At 41.0% G+C, this 19,746-nt stretch overlaps 1 protein-coding gene across 2 annotated transcripts in view; it reads right to left on the bottom strand.

Annotated features, from left to right (window-relative positions):
- LOC122547913 (antizyme inhibitor 2-like) overlaps positions 1 to 19,746 on the bottom strand; it is a 94,355-nt gene that overhangs the window by 59,102 nt on the left and 15,507 nt on the right. For both annotated transcript variants that reach the window (XM_087987003.1, XM_087987004.1), the window contains exon 2: positions 739 to 866. In XM_087987003.1, coding sequence (XP_087843129.1) covers positions 739 to 837 — 99 coding nt within the window. In that variant the 5' untranslated portion in view covers positions 838 to 866. The remainder of the gene's footprint in view (positions 1 to 738; positions 867 to 19,746) is intronic.

Raw genomic sequence — 19,746 nt, 5'->3', positions numbered from 1 at the left:
AATGAATAGTTAACTGAGGAATATTTATTGTTATATATGTAGATATTACTTTTTTAATACAAAGCGAGATGTTATATAGTTATAAAAGGAGTCAGGAACTGTACTGTTACGTTGATGTAAAGATATATCTCCAGAATGCCACATTAAGACAAGCAGGCAGCAGACAGCATACCAAACTTGCATTGTTCCAAACACGTGGAGAGTTCCGAAGAAATACACTAGATAACAACTTCAATATTTGTGTCTAAAAGTGTGATTATTTTAACCTTCTACCATAAGACATAACACACATTACATTGACAGGATTATTGGACCTCTGTTCAGAAAAGTAAAGGAGTTTTAAGCAACTGTTTGCTTACATTGAACTAATGAAAAAAATTACTTTGCATAAAGTGTTCATACTGTGAGTAGAAGATCGTTTACTTTCTCAATATTTATTTTTTCATCAACATGCTGCAAATCTCTGTAATTTCAAATATTGCAGAATATGATTCAATTAAAGATATTGGGAGGAAAGAAAAGCTACAAAGAGGAGAAAAAGAAGGGAAAGGGTCTGGCAAGCAGAGGAGCCCTGACTGAAGCAACGTACTCTGCTGCCATCTTGGAACTCCTAGGCTATATTACTAGAATTTCAAATGTTTCGATACAGTTGGACGAATATTAATCAATCTACTGATTATGTCTAACAATGAAAACTAATAGATTACTGCCAGCAATTACCATTGTATTAACACTCACCCTGAGCATTTGCTCTTTGATCTTCTGATCAATGATATCCATTATAGTGACACCTTTTTCCAAAATGACAAGTTCAGATCCATTAATGATGTTTTCCATTTCTCAACTTGCAAAGGTTTGACTTCAGACTGTAAAAGAAATTAGAACTTTTGAAAAATCCAAAACCATTTGTAGTTTGACAATAGGGAACAGAAATAAATTTATACTAAGCATCTAGCTTTGCATTCCAGATAAAGCTTCTCCCTCCCACTGTTCAAAGATTGATATGGAATACAATGCATCTTAATTTCAGAACATTTGAATGGTAGGGTCCAGTGAGTATTGCCAAATAAATTGACCTTGGAATCACTGGTAGACATGGTGATGAAGAAGGTGTTCGGTACTTGCCTTTATTGGTCAGTGCATTGAATTTAGGAGCTGGGATGTCATGTTGTGGCTGCACAGGAAATTGGTTAGGCCACTTTTGGAATATTGCATTCAGTTCTGTTCTCTCTGCTACAGGAAAGATGTGAAACTTGAAAGGGTTCAGAAAATATTTACAAGGATATTCCCAGGGTTGGAGGTTTGAGCTATAAGGAGAGGCTGAATAGGCTGAGGCTAATTTCCCTGGAGTGTCAGAGGCTAAGGGGTGACCTTATTGAGGTTTACAAAATCATGAGAGGCATGAATAGTTAAAGATAGGGGAGTCCAAAATTAGAGGGCAAAGGTTTAAAGTGAGAGACACGTAAGGGGTAACTTTTTCATGCAGAGGGTGGTGCGTGTATGGAATGAGTTGCCAAAGGAAGTGGTGGATGCTGGTAGAAGTACAACATTTGAAAGGCATCTAGATGGGTTCCTGAATAATAAGGGTTTAGAGGGATGTGGGCCAAATGCTGACAAATGGGACGAGATTAATTTAGGATATCTGATCAGCATGGGCGAGTTGGACTGAAGGGTCTGATTCTGTGTTGTACATCTGTGACTCTAAATGATCTCTTCTCGACCAGAATATACAATTATATGCATGACAGCATTTTAGATATAACATAATTATTACAAGAGGGTTTAATATATCCTCTTCATTCCATGGAGTCTTTAGCAAGCAATTTATGCTGTCCAATTAAAACTTGTTTGCAATTAACCAAAGAGAGCTTCAGTCCAACATAAGGTTCAAGGTAAATTGTTATCGGAAGGAACACCAGTTACCGACACTTCTGCTTCGATCTTTTTTGTAAATATTTATGGAATGTAGGTATGAGGAATGCCCATGAATGAAGTTAACATAAAATGGTTGAAAGTGGTTCTCAGTTGACATAAGTGCCTGGGGAAGATTTTTGGCTGAAGCAGCAGCTTGCACAGTCTGCTGTTTCAAGTCAAACTGTAGGGAATATATACTTGGTAACAAGATTAGAATAACACTCAAAAGGTTTTATGAAATGCATACAATGAATTTTGTTGAAACAAAAGAAAACACAGCTGCCTGTATAAAGACTGTTTAATAACCCCCGAATCATTGCCACAGGTGATATATTTTTAAAAATGGAGTTTTAAGTATGCAGGCATTAAGGAATTTGACTGCATTCTCATGGATTCTCAGACTAGGGTAGAGAAGCCCCCTTTCATTGAGCAGGGGGGTACTGAATAACTGGTGCAGAAGCTAAAGCCTGGAATATGGTTGAATATGATGTATTGTGGAGGCCCAAAAGTAAAAGATAAGCATGTCAAGTAAACAAAACCATGGGAAGTGTGAGAACAGTCCATCAACAGGTTACATTGTCACATGATTAACCTGATGGACCTATATGTAATCAATTAAAAATATGAGTGGTTTCTAACAACCAAAGGCAGGCTAAAAACAAAAGAATAAGAAGTATGTTTTCCTTTGTCCAGGGGAGAATTGGTTCTGCACTGCCAGAGGTTTCTTCCCACTGGTGTAAAATGATAAAACTGTCTGTCAATGGAAGTGGACCTTTGAGTTGAGTGGTTCATTTCGTCATTTTGTCCTCAAAGTAAGTATCACTGGAGAGGTCAACATTTATTGCCTATCCCTAAACTAACTGGATTGCTAGGTTAGATAAATAGGAACTGAGCTAATTACATTGTTGCTTGTCTGGACTTACATTATGAACAGACTGAAGTGAACATGTTCATTTATTCCCACGTTCTACTCCATCTGTCAACACTTTCCTACTCACGTAACTATCTATATCCATTGTAGACTCCATGTATTGTCCTCCATACTTTTGTGTCATCAGCAAATTTAGCATCTATGCATCAATCCTTCCTTCCAGGTAATTTATATGGACTATAAATTATAGCAGTCCCTGCACTGATTCCTGTGGCATTCGACTTGTTACATTTTAGCAGCCTCAACATGAAGTATATATGCTTACTCTCTGTTTCTTGTCAGCTAACCAATCCTCCATCAGTGTGAGCATTTTATCCAGTATACCATGAGCTTTTACTTTATGTAGTGACCTTTCATGTGGAACCTTATCAATTGTATTCTGGAAGTCCACATCTACACATTCCCCTTCATCCACCTTGCTTGTTTACTTCCTCAAATGAATTCTAATCACTTCGTCAAACAGTTCTGTATTGCAATATCACGATCTTAAATTGCAAATCTGTATGAAGCTATATTTCTCTTTAAATAACATCTCTTTGAATTTACTGTCTGAACTTATGAGTTTAAAGTCTCATGCAGATCTGAGCATTTAAATGAATTGTTGGTGAATAGGTTTGATTCCAATTTGGCAGCCATCTAAAAATCATTACAGATTATAATTGGAATTATAGCTATAAATTATAAAAGCTGGGTGTCCTGTTTTGAAACAAATACTTTGGTGATCTCATAGAGGTCTTTACAATTCTGAAAGGTTTTGATAGTGTCAGTTTAAAGAGAATGTCTCCTCTTCTGGGATAATGCATATCTGGAGATTATTGCTATCCAACAGTCACAATGAAATCCAACAAGGAATTCAGTAGTGACATCTTCATCCAAAGAGTGGTAAGAATGTGGAACTCACCGCCAAGAGAGTAGCTGAAATGAATAATGTTGATGCATTTAAGGAGCAATCAAGCCAATATTCGAGGAGGAAGGGAACAGTTGGTTAACAATAACAGATTTAGATAAGAAAATGATGGGAGAAGACCCAACTGAAACTTAAACGTTGGTGTGGACAGACTGAATAGCCTGTTTCTGTGCCATATATCCTATGCAGTCCTGAGTAATCATAAATCAAAGCATCTGCATTACAGTGCATCAATCTTCAACAATCCCCAGTTCAACTCCCAATAAACATGTTAGCAATATTTCTTGCTGCATTCCTGACACAGCACCCATAAATGAACTGTACCTCAGCAGAAGTGGCTTTTTTTTCTCACCAAATCAATTTATTTGGGAAAAGAATCCAGAAAAATGGTTTAACAGCCAGGCAAAACTTTTTTTTTGAGTTACAGAGCTATGGAATAGTGGGATCCTGGGGTGTCAGATAACATAGGAACATAGAAGTAAACGATTCATCCCCCTCCATGGCTGGTTATCCAGTGCAGTGCCATATTCCTACACTAGCTCCATATTCCTTAATGTCGTTAGTAAGTAGGAATCTATCAATCTCTGTCTTGAATTTACTGAATGTCTGAGCTTCCAGAATCCTCTGGGATACAAAATTTTAAAGATTCTCCATCCTCTGAAGTTCCTCCAAATCTCAGTCCTAAATGGCTTACCTTATATTCTGAGACCACGTCCTCTGTTTCTAAACCCTAATGGTCCGGGGAAACATCCTTTCTGTATCTACTCTGTCCAGTACTTTAAGAATTTTGTAATTTTGTCTGATGTTGTCTTACCTTTTTTTTGAAATCCAGAGAATATAAGCCCAGATTCCCCAATCTCCTCCAAGACAGACTCACAATCCCATGAGTCAGTTTGATGGATCTCTGCCCAACCCTGCCTATCATAAGAATATCTTTCCCTATTCAAGGGAACCAGCACTGCACACATTCTCCAGGGGCAATCTAACCAATGTTTCAGGCAATTGAAGCAAGATTATTTTGCTCCTGTACTCAAACTGACTTGTAATAAAGGCTAACATACCATTTGTAGCTTTAAGTGACTTATAAACCGAGGTCTCTTTCGACATCAACATTTCCCAATCTCTCACCATTTAGGAAATACCCTGCAAATCCATTCCTTCTTACAAAGTGGATAATCTCACACTTACTATATTGCATTCCTACCTTTGTTCACTTAGTCTGTTAAATCTCCCCAAATCTTCTTTGCATCCTCCTCACAACTCATATTTCCACAAAGTTTCGTATAAAGTTGAACATATTGCAATTCATCCCCACATCCAGATCCCAACAGACTGTGAAAACTGGACCCATGCATTTACCCTTGTAGTCCACTTGTGATCACAGCCTGCCAAACTGAGAATAACCTATTTGCTCCTATCATCTATTTTTGCTGCTTAAACAATCCTCAATCCATTCTAGTACATAACCACAAACTCTGTTTACTATTCTCATCATCAAAAACTTCTGAAGATCCAAATGCACCACATCCATTGGTCCCTCTGCCTGTCTCTGCTTGTAACATTCTCAGAAAACTCATCAGTTTTGTCAAACACAATTTCCCCTTCATTAATCCATTTTGACTAAGTGTATTCAGAAAATTATTTTCTAACTTCCAGAAATTACGTCCTTTGCAATAGATGAAAGTATTCCTCACTCCCATTCCATTCCTCTCCCTCACCTTTGATGATCTGCATTGTCATTAATGGTCTTTGCACATAAATTAATCAATTAGGAAACATGGGCAATTTACTGGTGGTAGTTAAAGGAAGGCAAAAGAACACCATGGATGATTTGGTGATGGGGAAAAGAATGTTCAGTTGTGTGTACAAGCACTTCTGGATATAGAAAAATGATAAGTTCCTAGTATTTCTCATGCTACCGATGTCAGGCTAATAGGTCTGTAGTTCCCCCTTTACTCCCTACTTCCTTTGGTGTATTGCCAACCTTCTAATGCATAGGCACCATTGCAGAATAAATAGAATTTTGAGGGATGATTACAGATGCACTCATTAACTCTAGCCATCACTTTCCGCGTCTAGGCTGAAGGTTATTTGGTCTCAGGGATTTTTAACTTTAGTTTCCATTCATTTCTCCAATGCTACTGTCTTATTAATATTAATTTTTTCAGTTCTCAACTTCACTACACCCTCCAATGTTGATTATTTCAGAGGGACTTTTTGGGCTGCATCCTTCATTTTTTTGGCGATATGAATGTATCTCACAATGAGGCCGAGTAAGATAAATTGCTGTACCTTAACAAAGTTGTTAAGTACCTACTTTGCCCTCATATTTCGAATTCCTACTGCTCTGGGTTGCAGTTCAGACTTGTCATTGAGAAACAAATTGAACCAGCTTGATTTTACCCAGATGACATCAGTCACTGTACTGATTTATTTGTGGGAGCATGACAGAGAGATCCCACACAGGTCACCCATCTTTCTCTGGAAGGGGCGAACAGACAGGAGTTCAGACAGCAGTCACCTTCACTGAAACATTAAAGGATGGCTCCCCATTCCTGCTGCCCTCAGGTCCCACTCCAGCATCTGGCACAGTTCCATCATAGTGTTCTTAGACATATGGAGTCTGGGCCAAAAAGCTCTGGTCCTCCAGCAGATCCTGTGAGGCTGTGACCTGTCCCTGAACTGCTCCTGGAATTGTCATTGGCCCTGATCCCCCTGCATCCACCCTCACCTTCCCATTAAGACAGCAAGTTGTACCTAGAGCAATTCAGATTTAAGTCAGAGTCAGACAGATATATCTGATGAAGTGGAAAGTTCATTTGAAGGTTAAGGACAAACACCACCCTTTACAAGAAACCTTCTCCTCAGTCTTAGACTTCACCACATTCTGAAAGTTTGAGTCAAGCAGGGAGGTACCTCTAAGAAACAGGTTAATTCCAATTTTTTAAGTTAGGTTTGCAAATAACTGGAAAACAAAATATGTATTTAAGTTGTAGTTAAGATACTTACTAATCTTTAGCTTCTGTGCATCAGAGGAAACCTTCTTTTCCCCATTCTACAGCCATTCTAAAGTGAATGAATTACTGGAATATCTTTTTTGTGAATTGCCCATAATTATGTGACCAATATTATTATTGGATCGAAATTAACAGATAAAATATCTTTGCTTTTTCAATATGATGAATATTAAGGTCCTCATTTGATCGTAAGCTTGGGAAGTGCCTTTTTCTGGAGTGCAATCAGTTCACAATTGACCTTTCAATTTGTGTCAAGCTTATCATTTTGTTTAATGATTCTGAGATACAGAATTAACAGTTTTGCTACATTACTAGGAACATGATATTAACTTCTAAGAAAACAAATAAAGCATTTGGTATTAATAAAATATAAAATAAATAAAACTTTTATTTTCAAATGAATTAGCTATCATGGACTCCTTATTTAGATTATACTGTAAACTCATTAAATATTAGTACTTGTGAATGTACCATTGAATGGCTTCATGAAATATTGCGAGGGCTCCTCAGTGTCGTCATCATTAATGTGATTGACAACATGCAAAGTTTAATCCTACAAAGGTTAGCTAAGTGTCTTCTGACCAACAGTGCAGCAGGATGGCTCAGTGGTTTGCACTGCTGTCTCACAGTGCCAGGGACCCAGGTTCAATTTGAAACTCAGGTGACTGACTGTGTGGAGTTTGCATGTTCTCTGTGTCTGTGTGTGTTTCCTCTGGGTACTCCAGGTTCCTTCCCACAGTGCAAAGATGTTCAGGTTAAGTAAATTGGTCATGCTGAATTGTCCATAGTGTCCAGTGATGTGCGGGTTAGGTGGATTTGCCATGCTAAATTGCCCGTTGGGTCCAAGGATGTGCAGGCTAGGTGGACTAGCCATGGAAAATGCAGAGTATATGGATAGGATGGGTTTGGGTGGGATGTTGTTCAGAGGATGTGAACCCAATAGGCCAAACTGCCTGATTCTACACTATAGTGATTCTATGATTAAATTCACTCCAGCACACTTTCCTTCTTGCTGGCATGAGATTAGATTTGTTCATTCCTGTTGAGAACATGAACATTGTTTCAGGTGCAATCCTGCATTGCCTGGTTCCCCATTGCAAGATTCTGTGAGTTTCAGAGATTTTTCCTCTACCTCTGCTGTTTACTAACCTGCCTGAAATACCACTAATAAGCTGCCTACCAGGTGTGGTATTTCATTCAATAGGACAGCATTGGCAACAACAACCTCAGCCTTTGTTTGTGTCCAGAAAATCAATGTGGCCTCAAACAGTGAATACTTCAATTTAAGTCATGTACCTCAGGATCCCCAAGATATCCTGACAAATGCACATGCGCAGACTCACTCACAATAATTTTGCCTTCCTTCTTGGACCCTGATAATGTCAAACCTGTCTCTCTCTCTCCTTCCATCATCTTGCCGCATTTCTGATCCACTGTGCACCCTGAAAAATATTCACACCCTTCCTCACCTTCCCAAAAATGCTCATCACATCCTGCCCTTGAAAATTGCTGTTCCTTGCCGATTTTCAGTCCAAACCAAGATTTTGTCCAGGTCTTGCTATGTTTGGGCATTGACTGCTTCAGTGTCTGAGTGTCACAAAGCTGTTCTTTTTCTCAAGGATACTGTGTCCTTGAATTTTTTTCAGAGGGGTCGTAAACGGGCTGGGCTCCGTTTAGACTAGTTTGTGCAAAGATTGAAGGGTATTGAGAGGCTTTTTTGTTTGCATGTAAACAGTTAAGACTTAAGACAAAAGTGGTCATGTTTTGGAAGTGACCTGTATAATGGAAGGGGAGTGGTCAGCTCTCTAGCTGAGCAGTTCAGTCCAGAACTAGTTGGAATTTCAACAGTAAGCTGTGTGGAAACAGTTTCTCTCTCCTTCTACCCTTCTAGCTTCAACCTGTAAGCATTTGTTCCCTTTATACATGTTTTAAAGGGGGTTTGCTTATTGGGTCTGATGCATATATTCGGAACAGCATAATTAAGTTTGGTTTGGATGGACTGAGTTCTGTATGGGTTCTTTATTTTGTTCTTTGTGTTTCATTGTGTAATTTTGTGAATAAATTTTTGTCTGTTTTAAAACCTGGTAGTCAACCTTCCAACTTACTCCGGGTAAACGTTGGGCAGCTAGGGGTATATCTTGCATGGGTGATTTATTTGAGGGAGATGTAATGATGTCCTTCGATCAGTTAGTACGGAAGTACGAGTTACCTAATAGAGACCTCTTTCGTTTTTTTCATGTTATGGATTTTATTCAAAAAAGGACCACACTTTTGACTGATCCCTACAAATCTGACATAGAAAGAGGGGTACTAAGGGGGTCACTCTCTGTCAGTACTCTATATCACCAATTGGGGGGTGCCACCTCAGATGAGTCTGATCGACTCTGCAAGATGTGGGAAAGAGAGCTGGACATTGAAGTTTCTTCAGAGGCATGGGAGGATATTTGGGAGAATGCAAGGAAGATATCAATTTGCAGTAGGACCCATGCTTCACAGTTGAAGATTCTCCACAGGGTCCACTTAGCCCCAGACTGTTTGTCAAAATTTAAACCAGGGGTATCTTCAGCATGCTCCAAGTGCAAGGTCTGTACAGGTATTCTTACCCATTGTCTTTGGTCTTGTGACAGGCTTCAAACATATTGGAGCGCTGTGGTGGGTGCAATGGAGAGGATTTTAGGTGTAGGGGTGGAGAAGGATCCTATTTCACTCCTTTTGGGCCTACCCATTGTATTTCCTGCAGACTCGCATAAGGCAAAACTTTTCAATATTCTTACATTCTGTGCAAGGAAGAATATCTTGCTAGGTTGGATATCAGAAAACCCCCCCCAGGCCTGTCGGGTTGGCGGAAGATTGTTATGGAGTATATACCCCTGGATTTTCTCACAAATATGGTACACCACAAAACTGAGAATTTTTACACAACATGGCAACCCTTTTTGAAATACCTGGACACAGATTTATCTGCCACACTAACAAAGGCTTTTATATATCCAGAACGATTGTGTTTCATGAGTCCAATATCCAGGGAGGAGGAACTGTGAATGTTTGGCTGGGCTGAGTTATTACTATTTATTTGTTTGTTGTTAGGTATTTATTTAGTTAGTTAAATAGCTAGTTTAGTTTTTTTTTAATTTTCCTTCTCTATATATGTTTATACATTCGTACAGGAGGGTGGGTTGGGGAATTTTTTTTATTATGTGGGTTTAGTTTTGTACTGTTTTTGTACTGTTTTGAATTGCATTGTTTTGTATTTGTTGTAATATTTAAAAATCTATTTTTTCTTCATAAAAATATATTATAAAAAAAAACGACAATAGTAAATGAAATCTCATGACCCAGCTGCGAGCAGTCACCATCTACCCTTTTATTTAATGCACGTACAATTTCTCACTTATTTTAGATCACATAGGTCTAGTATTTTTACTAACATTACTAACTTTAAAGTCAAAAGAACAAACACTTCTTAGTTATGCAAGTTCATTCTAATCCAATCAGGAGTAACAGCCAGCATTTAGCAAATGCTTAAACCATCTCCTACTTCCCCAGGATAGATGTCATGCAAGCTTGTGTACAATAGATGCAACAATGTGACACCATACTGTTAAAATTTTAATGTACGTAAAAGCTGTGCATACCAAGACTACTGTAAAACTGTACTTTGGATTCCATTGCTGCCTCGAGCTGTGCTACTGTGGATGCTCAATAAAGAGGCTAGTTTTGCCACTCCCTGATCTCAGTTGTTATTGAACATGATCCCACAGGTCCAACCCATCCATGCCGACCAGATATCCTAAATTAATCTAATCCCATTTGCCAGAATTTGGCCCATATCCCTCTGAACCCTTCCTATTCATATACCAATCCAGATGCCTTTTAAATGTTGTAATTGTGCCAGCCTTCACCACTTCCTCTGGCAGCTCATTCTATACATGCACCACTCTCTGTGTAAAAAAGTTGTTCCTTCGGTCCTTTTAATATCTTTGCTCTCTCATCTTAAACCTATGCCCTCTAATTTTGGACTCAACTACCCTGGGGAAAAGACCCTGCTGGTTGTTACGTTACAAATTTCTGGATGTCAGTTGGGATTAAATTGAACTCATTTGCATTTGCAAGACATGAACACATCAAGGAGGGGTGTCAGAAATTAGGAATTTCAGTTATATGGTAAATAGGAGTAGGTGAGACTGTTTTCTTTGGAGACAGAAGACTGAGAGAATGAAAGGAGATTTGATCAAGATGTTCAAAGTCACAAGGGATACTGGCAGAATAGAGAGGGAGAAAGTGGTCCCACAGTTGGAGGGATCAAGTTCGAGAGGGCACATTTTTAAGTTAATTGGTAAAAGAAACAATGAGGAAATGGGGAAATCATTTTCAGGGGACATGAGTGGTTTGGATCTGGAATGCACTGTCCAAGGGTGAGGAGGCAGCTTCAATTCAGGCTTTTGAGAGCAAATTGGATTATCCAAAGGTGAGGGGTTACACAATGAAGGTCAGGAACTAGCCTAAGGTGAACTGATCATTTAGTAGAGTCAGTGTAGACATGCTGGGCTGAATGGCCTCCTCCTGTGCTGTAACCATTGTGCGATTCTATAAGTCAACATCTCAAAAGCATTACCTGCAGGAGAGTCAACTCTGTGACGTTTGATCTAAACAATGGCAGTGAAAGTTTTATTTTTAAACAGTTATATATGGTAAATGGAAATCTTTATACCCAGTTTATGTTAGCAAGTGTGGAATTGTGGCTGGGACAACCTACCATATGCACCCCTCACAAAGGCAGCACAGTGGCTCAGTGGTTAGCACTGCTGCCTTACAGTACCAGGGACCTGGGTACGATCCCAGCCTCGGGCGACTGTCTGACTGGAGTTTGCACATTCTCCCCATGTCTGGGTGGGTTTCCTCTGGGTGCTCTGATTTCCTCCCACGGTCCAAAGATGCGCAGGTCAGGTGAATTGGCTATGCTAAATTGCTCATAGTGTTAGGTACATTAGTCAGGGGTAAATATAGGGGAGGGGAATGGGTCTGGGTAGGCTACTCTTTGGAGGGTCGGTGTGGACATGTTGGGCCGAAAGGCCTGTTTTTTTCGCTGTAGGGAATCTAATCTATACAACAGGCGAGAACACACGCTATCTGTGGATCTGTGCCTGGCTTGACTGAGCACCTGTCAATGCAAAGAAGCTCAGGTCAGTGCATAGGACAGTATTTAGCTTGAACTATGAGCCCAGTTCTCTTCAAGTATTTTGCATCAGATGCAGCACTTCTCTGTGTCTCAAGTCTAAATGTCAGAGCTATCTAGTTATCTTCATTTCTTACACTTCATTTACATGATATAAAGCACTTTTATCAAAATAAATGAGATATTTTATCCCTGTTACTGTTTTCAGTTCTAACGTCAGACTCCCTGATAGTGAGAGATACAGGAGAGAGATTTGCATTCACTGCACATGATCACCACCTACAGGTCACTACTGATCAGATTCATTGCCTGGTTTGAGCTGTCAGTATAAACCCTTCTGCAGGCTCCATGTACAAACTCTAAGGATTCAGTCACCCATTTGCAATCGCCTACTGTAGTACTCTCATTGGTATTCAGTCAATCAACATCCATCCACATTCCAGGGCAGGTACAGCACGGACAGAGAAACTAAATTAAAGAAGTAACTGCCTGCTTATGATAGTAAACGTGATGGAGAATCAAGCCAAATGCAGAAGGTTTGGAAGGGAGATGTCAAAACAAAAAAAGAGAGGCAAAGAGGGATTATGAACAAAGAGTGGCAGTTAAGATAAAGGGAAATTGAAAAATCTTCTAGAAGCACAAGGTTGATAAAAGGAGCATAATGGCTGATCAGGGGATCAAGAAAAGAGATTTACATCTAGAATGGCTGCGGTGTTAAATTAATATGTTGCATTTTTCTTTAATATGCTGCCTGGGTAAAGCTCAGTCATTAGAACGGTTTAAGATTGAGAAGGGAATATTGGTTAGCTATCGGTATTTAAAGTGTTCCTTATTCATTCATGCGATGAGAGCGGCACTGGCTAGATCAGCATTTATTACCCATCCCTAATTGCCCAGAGGGTAGTTAAGAGCCAAACACATTGCTGTGGGTTTGAAATCACATGTTGGCCAGATCAGGTGGGGATGGGTGGTTTCCCTCTCTGAAGGACTTTAGTGAATCAAATGGGTTTTTAGAACAATCGACAATGGATTTGTAGCTATCATTAGACCTTTTCAATTCCAGATTTTTACTGAATTCAAATTCCACCATCTGCAATGGCAAAACTGGGTCCCCAGAACATTGCCTGGATCTATGGATTAGAACACTTGGCAGTTGTCTTCCCCCATTGAAAAGGCATTGGGACTGGGTGAGATGTATCCAAGGATACTGAATGGAGTGAGAGTGAAAGTTTGCAGAAATACTAGTCATTACCCTTTAATCTTCCCTGGATTCAGAAGTGGTGCTGGAGAAATGGAGAATTTGAAACATTATGCTCTTATTCAACAAAGCTTATAAATATCAGTTCAGCAATTATCGACCATTCGGTCTAACTTTAGTCATGGGAGGATCTTCTGGAAACAGTTGTTAAGGATAGAATTAAGTGCCACGCGGAAAAATGTGGTTTAATTCAGAAATGCCAATGTTAAGGAAAAATTGTGTCAAACTAACTTACTGGAGTTTTTGAAGAGGTCACAGAGAGGGTTGATGAAGACAGAGCTGATGATGTGATGTAGATGGACTTTCAAAAAACATTTGATACAATGCCACAGACCAGATTTATGAGGAACTTTACAGATCATGGAATATAAGGAACATTAGCAACATGGATATAAAATTAGCTCAGTGATAGGAAAACAAGAGTATTGGTTAATGAGGTTTTTTCCAGGCTAGTGGAAGATTTGTAATAGAGTTTCCCAGAGGATTATATCAGGACCCTTTCTTTTTCTGATGATACATACAGATGACATAGATCTTGTTACGCAGCGAATAATTTCAGAGTTTGTAGTCAACACAAAATTTGGGAACATTCTAAACTGCGATGACCACAGGACTCCAAAAGGATGTTGAAAAGTTGGTAGATTTGGCAGATAGGTGCCAGGTCAAGTTCTTTGCGAAGAAGTGAATGGTGATATATCTTGATACAAAGTGCATGGAGGGACAGTATAAATAAATGGACTCTTTTTCAAAAGGGAGCAGAGAGATGTGGGTGTATATGTGCATAATGGAAAGCTTGAGTTATAAAGAAAGCCTGGATAGGCTGGGACTTACTTCATTGGAGCGTAGGAAATTGAGGGGTGACCATACAGAGGTTTATAAAATCATGATGGGTATAGATAGGGTTAATGGTCAGGCACCTTTTCCCTACAGTAGGGGATTTCAAGTCGAGAGGGCATATTTTTAAGGTGAGAAGAGAGAGATTTAAAAAAGACATGAGGGGCAAATTTTCTACATAGTGGTTGGTTCATGTGTGGAATGAACTTCCTCAGGAAATGGTGGATATGGGTATAATTATTATGTTTAAAAGACATTTGGATAAGTACATGAATAGGAAAGGTTCGGAGGGATATGGGCCAGGAGCAGGAAGGTGGGACTAGTTTAGTTTGTAATTATGTCAGGCATAGATTGGTTTAACCAAAGGGTCTGTTTCCATGCTGTATGACTCTATAATGGGTAAAGAGAGCTGTAAATAGAGCAGACAGTATTGTAGATTCCATAAATAGGGGCACAGAATACAAGTGCAGAGAGATCATGAAGAACTTGTATAAGACAGTCCCATTTGACCTCAGTCCCGTTCAAGGCACCACACATTGGGAAAGTTACAAATGTGATGGAGAGACAACAAAAAAGGTTGATGTGATTTTTTACAAGGATGAGAAACTTCGACGGTGATAAGAGATCGAAGAAGTTGGGTGGAGAGGCAAAGGCTGAGGGAGACGTGATTGAAGGTTTCAACATCGTAAGCATTGAGATGGAGTATCCAGAGAGAAACAGATGGGGAACCAGAGAGCGCCATTTTAAAATGTTTTACAAAAGAAACAAATGTGAGGTGCGAAAAAACATTTTCACACACTGAGTGGGCCCAGGTTTTGACTACGCTGCCTAAGATTATCGTGGAGGCAGGTTCATCAAGTTATTCAAAAGTCCCTTTCGATGATTATTCAAACAGAAACAATAGAACGTAGAACATTACAGTGCAGTACAGGCCCTTCAGCATTCGATGTTGTGCTGACCTGTTGAACCAATCTGAAGCCTATCTATTCTACACTATCCATTTTCATTCATATGTTTATCCAATCACCATTTAAATGCCCTTAAAGTTGGCAAGTCTACTACTATTACAGGCAGGGCGTTCCACGCCCCTACTACTCTCTGAGTAAAGAAACTACCTCTGACATCTGTGCTATATCTATCAGCCCTCAATTTAAAGCTACATCCCCTCGTGCTAGCCATCACCATCCGAGGAAAAAGGTTCTCACTGTCCACCCTATCTAACCTTCTGATTATCATATATGTCTCAATTAAGTCATCTCTCAACCTTCTTCTCTCCAACGAAAATAGCTTCAAGTCCCTCAGCCTTTCATCATAAGACCTTCCCTCCAGACCAGGCAACATCCGAGTAAATCACCTCTGAACCCTTTCCAAAGTTTCCGCATCCTTCCTATAATGCGGTGACCAGAACTGTACGCAATACTCCACATACGGCCAAACCAGAGTTTTGTACAGCTGCAACATGACCTCGTGGTTCCGAAACTCAATCCCTCTACCAATAAAAGCTAACACACTGTATGCCTTCTTAACAACCCTATCAACCTGGGTGGCAACTCTCAGGGATCTTTGTACCTGGACACCAAGATCTCGCTGCTCATTCACACTGCAAAGAAACTTACTATTAACCCAGTACTCTTTATTCCTGTGTGTGAAAAAGGGTAACTAGCAGGAAATTGGCACAAAGTCCAAATGTTCAGAGTGCCAGTGCAGACACACTCCCGGGACAAACACAGCACCAGGTCAGAGACAGGGTAAAACTCTCTCTACTCCTTTCGATAGAAATTAACACTCCCTCAAACTTGTCCCAACCAAACATTCCCAGAACAGGTACAACACAACTTTAGCTACCCAGTAAAGCTCCCTCTGCACTGTCCCCATCAAACACTCCCAGGACAGGTATAGCATGCGGTTACATAAAAGGTTTAAAACACTGATGACCTTAATGGCATCAGTTCAATGAAAGGTATCAACCATTCCGCTGTAGGGATGTCATCAGACCAGTTGCTTTAATGTTTCAGAAATATTTTAATATGATCCAATTTGTGAACATGAAGTTCCAGATCAACCAATTGGCTTTGAGGCTGAGACAGAGACACAAAATGTATGTATCCACAGTCATGACAAAGTGATTCATTTTACCAGAGCCCGTGGTCTACTGAGTCACAGTGCCTTGCACTAATGCAGTCTGTATTCCAGTAGAGACAGCACTGGCACAAACACAGTCTGTACCCCAGTGTGAGACAGTACTGGCACTAACACAGTCTGTATCCCATTGAGAGATAGCACTGGCACTAACACAGTCTGTAGCTTGGTGAGAGATGACACTGGTGCTAATGCAGTCTGTATACCAGTAAGAGGTAGCACTGGCACTAACACCGTCTATACTCTGGTGAGAGACAGCAATTGGCAGTAACACAGCCTGTACTCCAGTGAGCGATAGCACTGATGCTAATTCAGGGACAGAAGTGGGTCCTGCAGATGCTGGACATTTGAGTCAAGATGAGAGTGGTGCTGGAAATGCACAGCAGGTCAGGCAGCATCCAACGAGCAGGGAAAATCGACATTTCAGGCAAAAACCCTTCGTCAGGATGCTGTCTGTCTTTTCCAGCACCACTAATTCTGACACTAATTCAGTCTGTACCCCAGTGAGAGAGAGAACTGGCTCTAACACAGCCTGTATCCCAGTCAGAAACAGCACTGGCACAAACACAGTCTGTATCCCAGTAAGAGACAGCACTGGCCCTAACACACCTTGGAACTAACACAGTCAGTATCCCAGTGAGAGACAGCACTGACACTAATGGACACTGTATCCCAGTGAAAGACAGCACTGGCTGTATCCCAGTCAGAGACAGCACTAGCAGTAATGCAGTCAATCGTAATGAGTGACAGCACTGGCATTATCACAGTCTGCACCCCAATGTGAGTTACACTGGCCCTAATATAGTCTAGATTAGAGTGGTGCTGGAAAAGCACAGCAGTATCAGGCAGCATCCGAGGAGCAGTAAAATCGACGTTTCGGGCAAAAGCCCTTCATCAGGAATACAGGCAGAGAGCTTGAAGGGTGGAGAGATAAGTGAGAGGAGGGTGGGGGTGGGCAAAAAGTAGCATAGAGTACAATAGGTGAGTGGGGGAAGGGATGAAGGTGATAGGTCGGGGGGAGGGGTGAGTGGATAGGTGGAAAAGAAGATAGGCAGATAGGACAAGTCATGGAGTCATTGCTGAGCTGGAAGTTTGGAACTGGGGTGAAGTGGGGGAAGGGGAAATAAGGAAACTGTTGAAGTCCACATTGATGCCCTGGGGTTGAAGTGTACACCTCCAACCTCCTCTCACTTATCTCTCCACCCTTTAGCCTCTCTGCCTGTATTCTTGATGAAGGGCTTTTGCCCGAAACGTCGATTGTACTGCTCCTCGGATGCTGCCTGAACTGCTGTGCTTTTCCAACACCACTCTAATCTAGACTGATGGGAGATAATTGGCTGGGTTGGATTTGTTCTGCTTTTTGTGTGCAGGTCACACCTGGGCAATTTTCTACAGTGTCGGTTGGGTGACAGTATTGTAGCTGAACTGGCACAAGTTGCCTCAGGGTGCAGTAAGTTCCAGTACAATTGCCGGAATGCTGGCAGGGCCTAAGGCCTTTGCTGTATCCAGTGTCTTTACCATGTGGACTAAATCAAATTGGGTGAACACTGATTTCTGTGAAGCTGGAGATCTTTGGAGGAAGCCAAGATGGATCATCCACCTGGCACTTCTGGCTGGAGATTGTTGTGAATGCTTCAGCCTCATCTTTTGCACTGACATGCTTGGCTCTCCCGTAATAGAGGATTGGATGGTTTGCGGAGTCTACCCCTCCAGTAATTTGTTTAATTGCCAATCAGCAGCAAGTTTTGTTGTCATGCTTAACATAATGTAAGACTTCATGGAGTCCAGAGTTAATGTTGAGAACTCCTACTCATACCGGACAGCCTGGTACACTCCTTCACTCCCAACACGTGCACACCATCAAGCCCAACCCCCATCACCACCAATGGCACCTTCCACTGCAACCACAGAAGGTGTAACCCTTCCTCCCTCCTCATCATCCAAGGGCCCAAACACATTTTTCAGCTGCACTTCCCTCAATCTAGTCGACTGCATGTGCTACTCATGAGGTGGTTGCCTCTACATTGGGGAAACAAAGGGTAGACTGAGTGACTGCTTTGCAGAACACCTACATTCTGTCCAAAAAAAGACCCTGAACTTCCAGTTGCCAGACATTTCAGCACCCCACTGTGTTCCCTCAGCAACATCTCTGTTTCAGGCTTGCTGCAGTACTCCAGGGAAGCCTAGAGCAAGCTGCAAGAACAGCACCGCATTTTCCACTTGGGAACTCTACAGCTTCTGGACTTAATATCAAGTTCCACAACTTTACGCATCAGGCACCTTCTCCCTTGTCCTTACTGCAACTCTCACACACCAGGCCTTGTTATCACATGGTCTGCTGTTTCACACAACTCAGCCCCCAGTAGTAGCTATTCATCCTCCTAGGCTGATTGTTATCCATTCTTTTGTCTGACCAACTGATCTTCTCTCTCTTTGGCTCTATTTTCACCTATCCTTTACACCTTACCCCCTCCCCCGACTCTATCTTCTGCATAAAAAAACATTTTTTCCTCACTATCATTAGTTCTGAGGAAGGGTCTCTGGAGCCAAAATGTTAATTTTGATTTTGCTTAACAGATGCTGCCAGACCACTGTGTTTTTCCCAGCAGTTTCTGTGGGATATAGGTGAATTAATGTTATTTCTGCAAATTATAAGTTCTGATACAGAGTAAATGAATTCACATTAGTCTGTGATTGTTTCTCAGCTAGGAGCTGAGTTAGCAAAAATGGGAACTATATAGAAGAAGTATGTTAGCATGAGACGTGATTACAGAACAATGGTAGAAATACATTACAATACTCACTAGATAAAATGCTGTGAAAAGAGGCCTGTATAAACAGTAGGTTTCCCACCTGTACAGAGACACAGGAACAAACCCCAATTAAAAGGGCTTAGTGATAAGATGCTGTGAGGGGCAGCGCAGATGGAGGGAGTAGATAATGGTAAGCAAAGGATGGGATGACGTCAAACAACCTTATGGGAGCCAGAGATAGGCATTTGTCATGGACAAGGCCGGATAAACAGAAGTTGTGGGATCAGTCTTAAGGAAATGAGTGACGTAAGCGGAGGAGGGGGCAAACAATGAAATAAGAAAAAATATGGGGATTCAAACTGTGTAAATTTCGAGAGTTTGTTGGATTTGATGTGTATTTGTCATTGTCTTACCTGGCATTAGACATTGCACCCACTTGCAAGTGTACAAATAAAACGGCACTACTAGTTCAGATTTTTGGTCTCGGACTGAAATTATTGAAGTGAGTGAACTTTTGTTTCTCACAATTGGGGGCTGTCCGGAATTTTCTTCCATCGCAAGGGGGAGTGACTGGCCTTGGACACTAGGAAGACGCGTCCCGTTCCCCATTGAGGAGCGGTCTCGTGTCCCGGTTTGCTCTGCTCCCTTGGGTGACTGGTGTGAATCCTATAAGAGAGACATCGGAATCAGATAGCGATCGGAGCTCGATAGACGATACGGCGACAAAGGGGCCAGGCAACTCTGTGCACAGACCAAGGTAAGAAACCTGACTTTTAAGTATTGCCTTGGTGGCTGGGAAAAGAGGTATTTACTCGCT

This window comes from Chiloscyllium plagiosum, unplaced genomic scaffold (genome assembly GCF_037043375.1).
Source record: "Chiloscyllium plagiosum isolate Xiang-an unplaced genomic scaffold, Cpla_swu_hap1 HiC_scaffold_5, whole genome shotgun sequence".
NCBI classification, from domain to species: domain Eukaryota; kingdom Metazoa; phylum Chordata; class Chondrichthyes; order Orectolobiformes; family Hemiscylliidae; genus Chiloscyllium; species Chiloscyllium plagiosum.
This window is presented reverse-complemented; position numbering and strand designations above follow the sequence as displayed.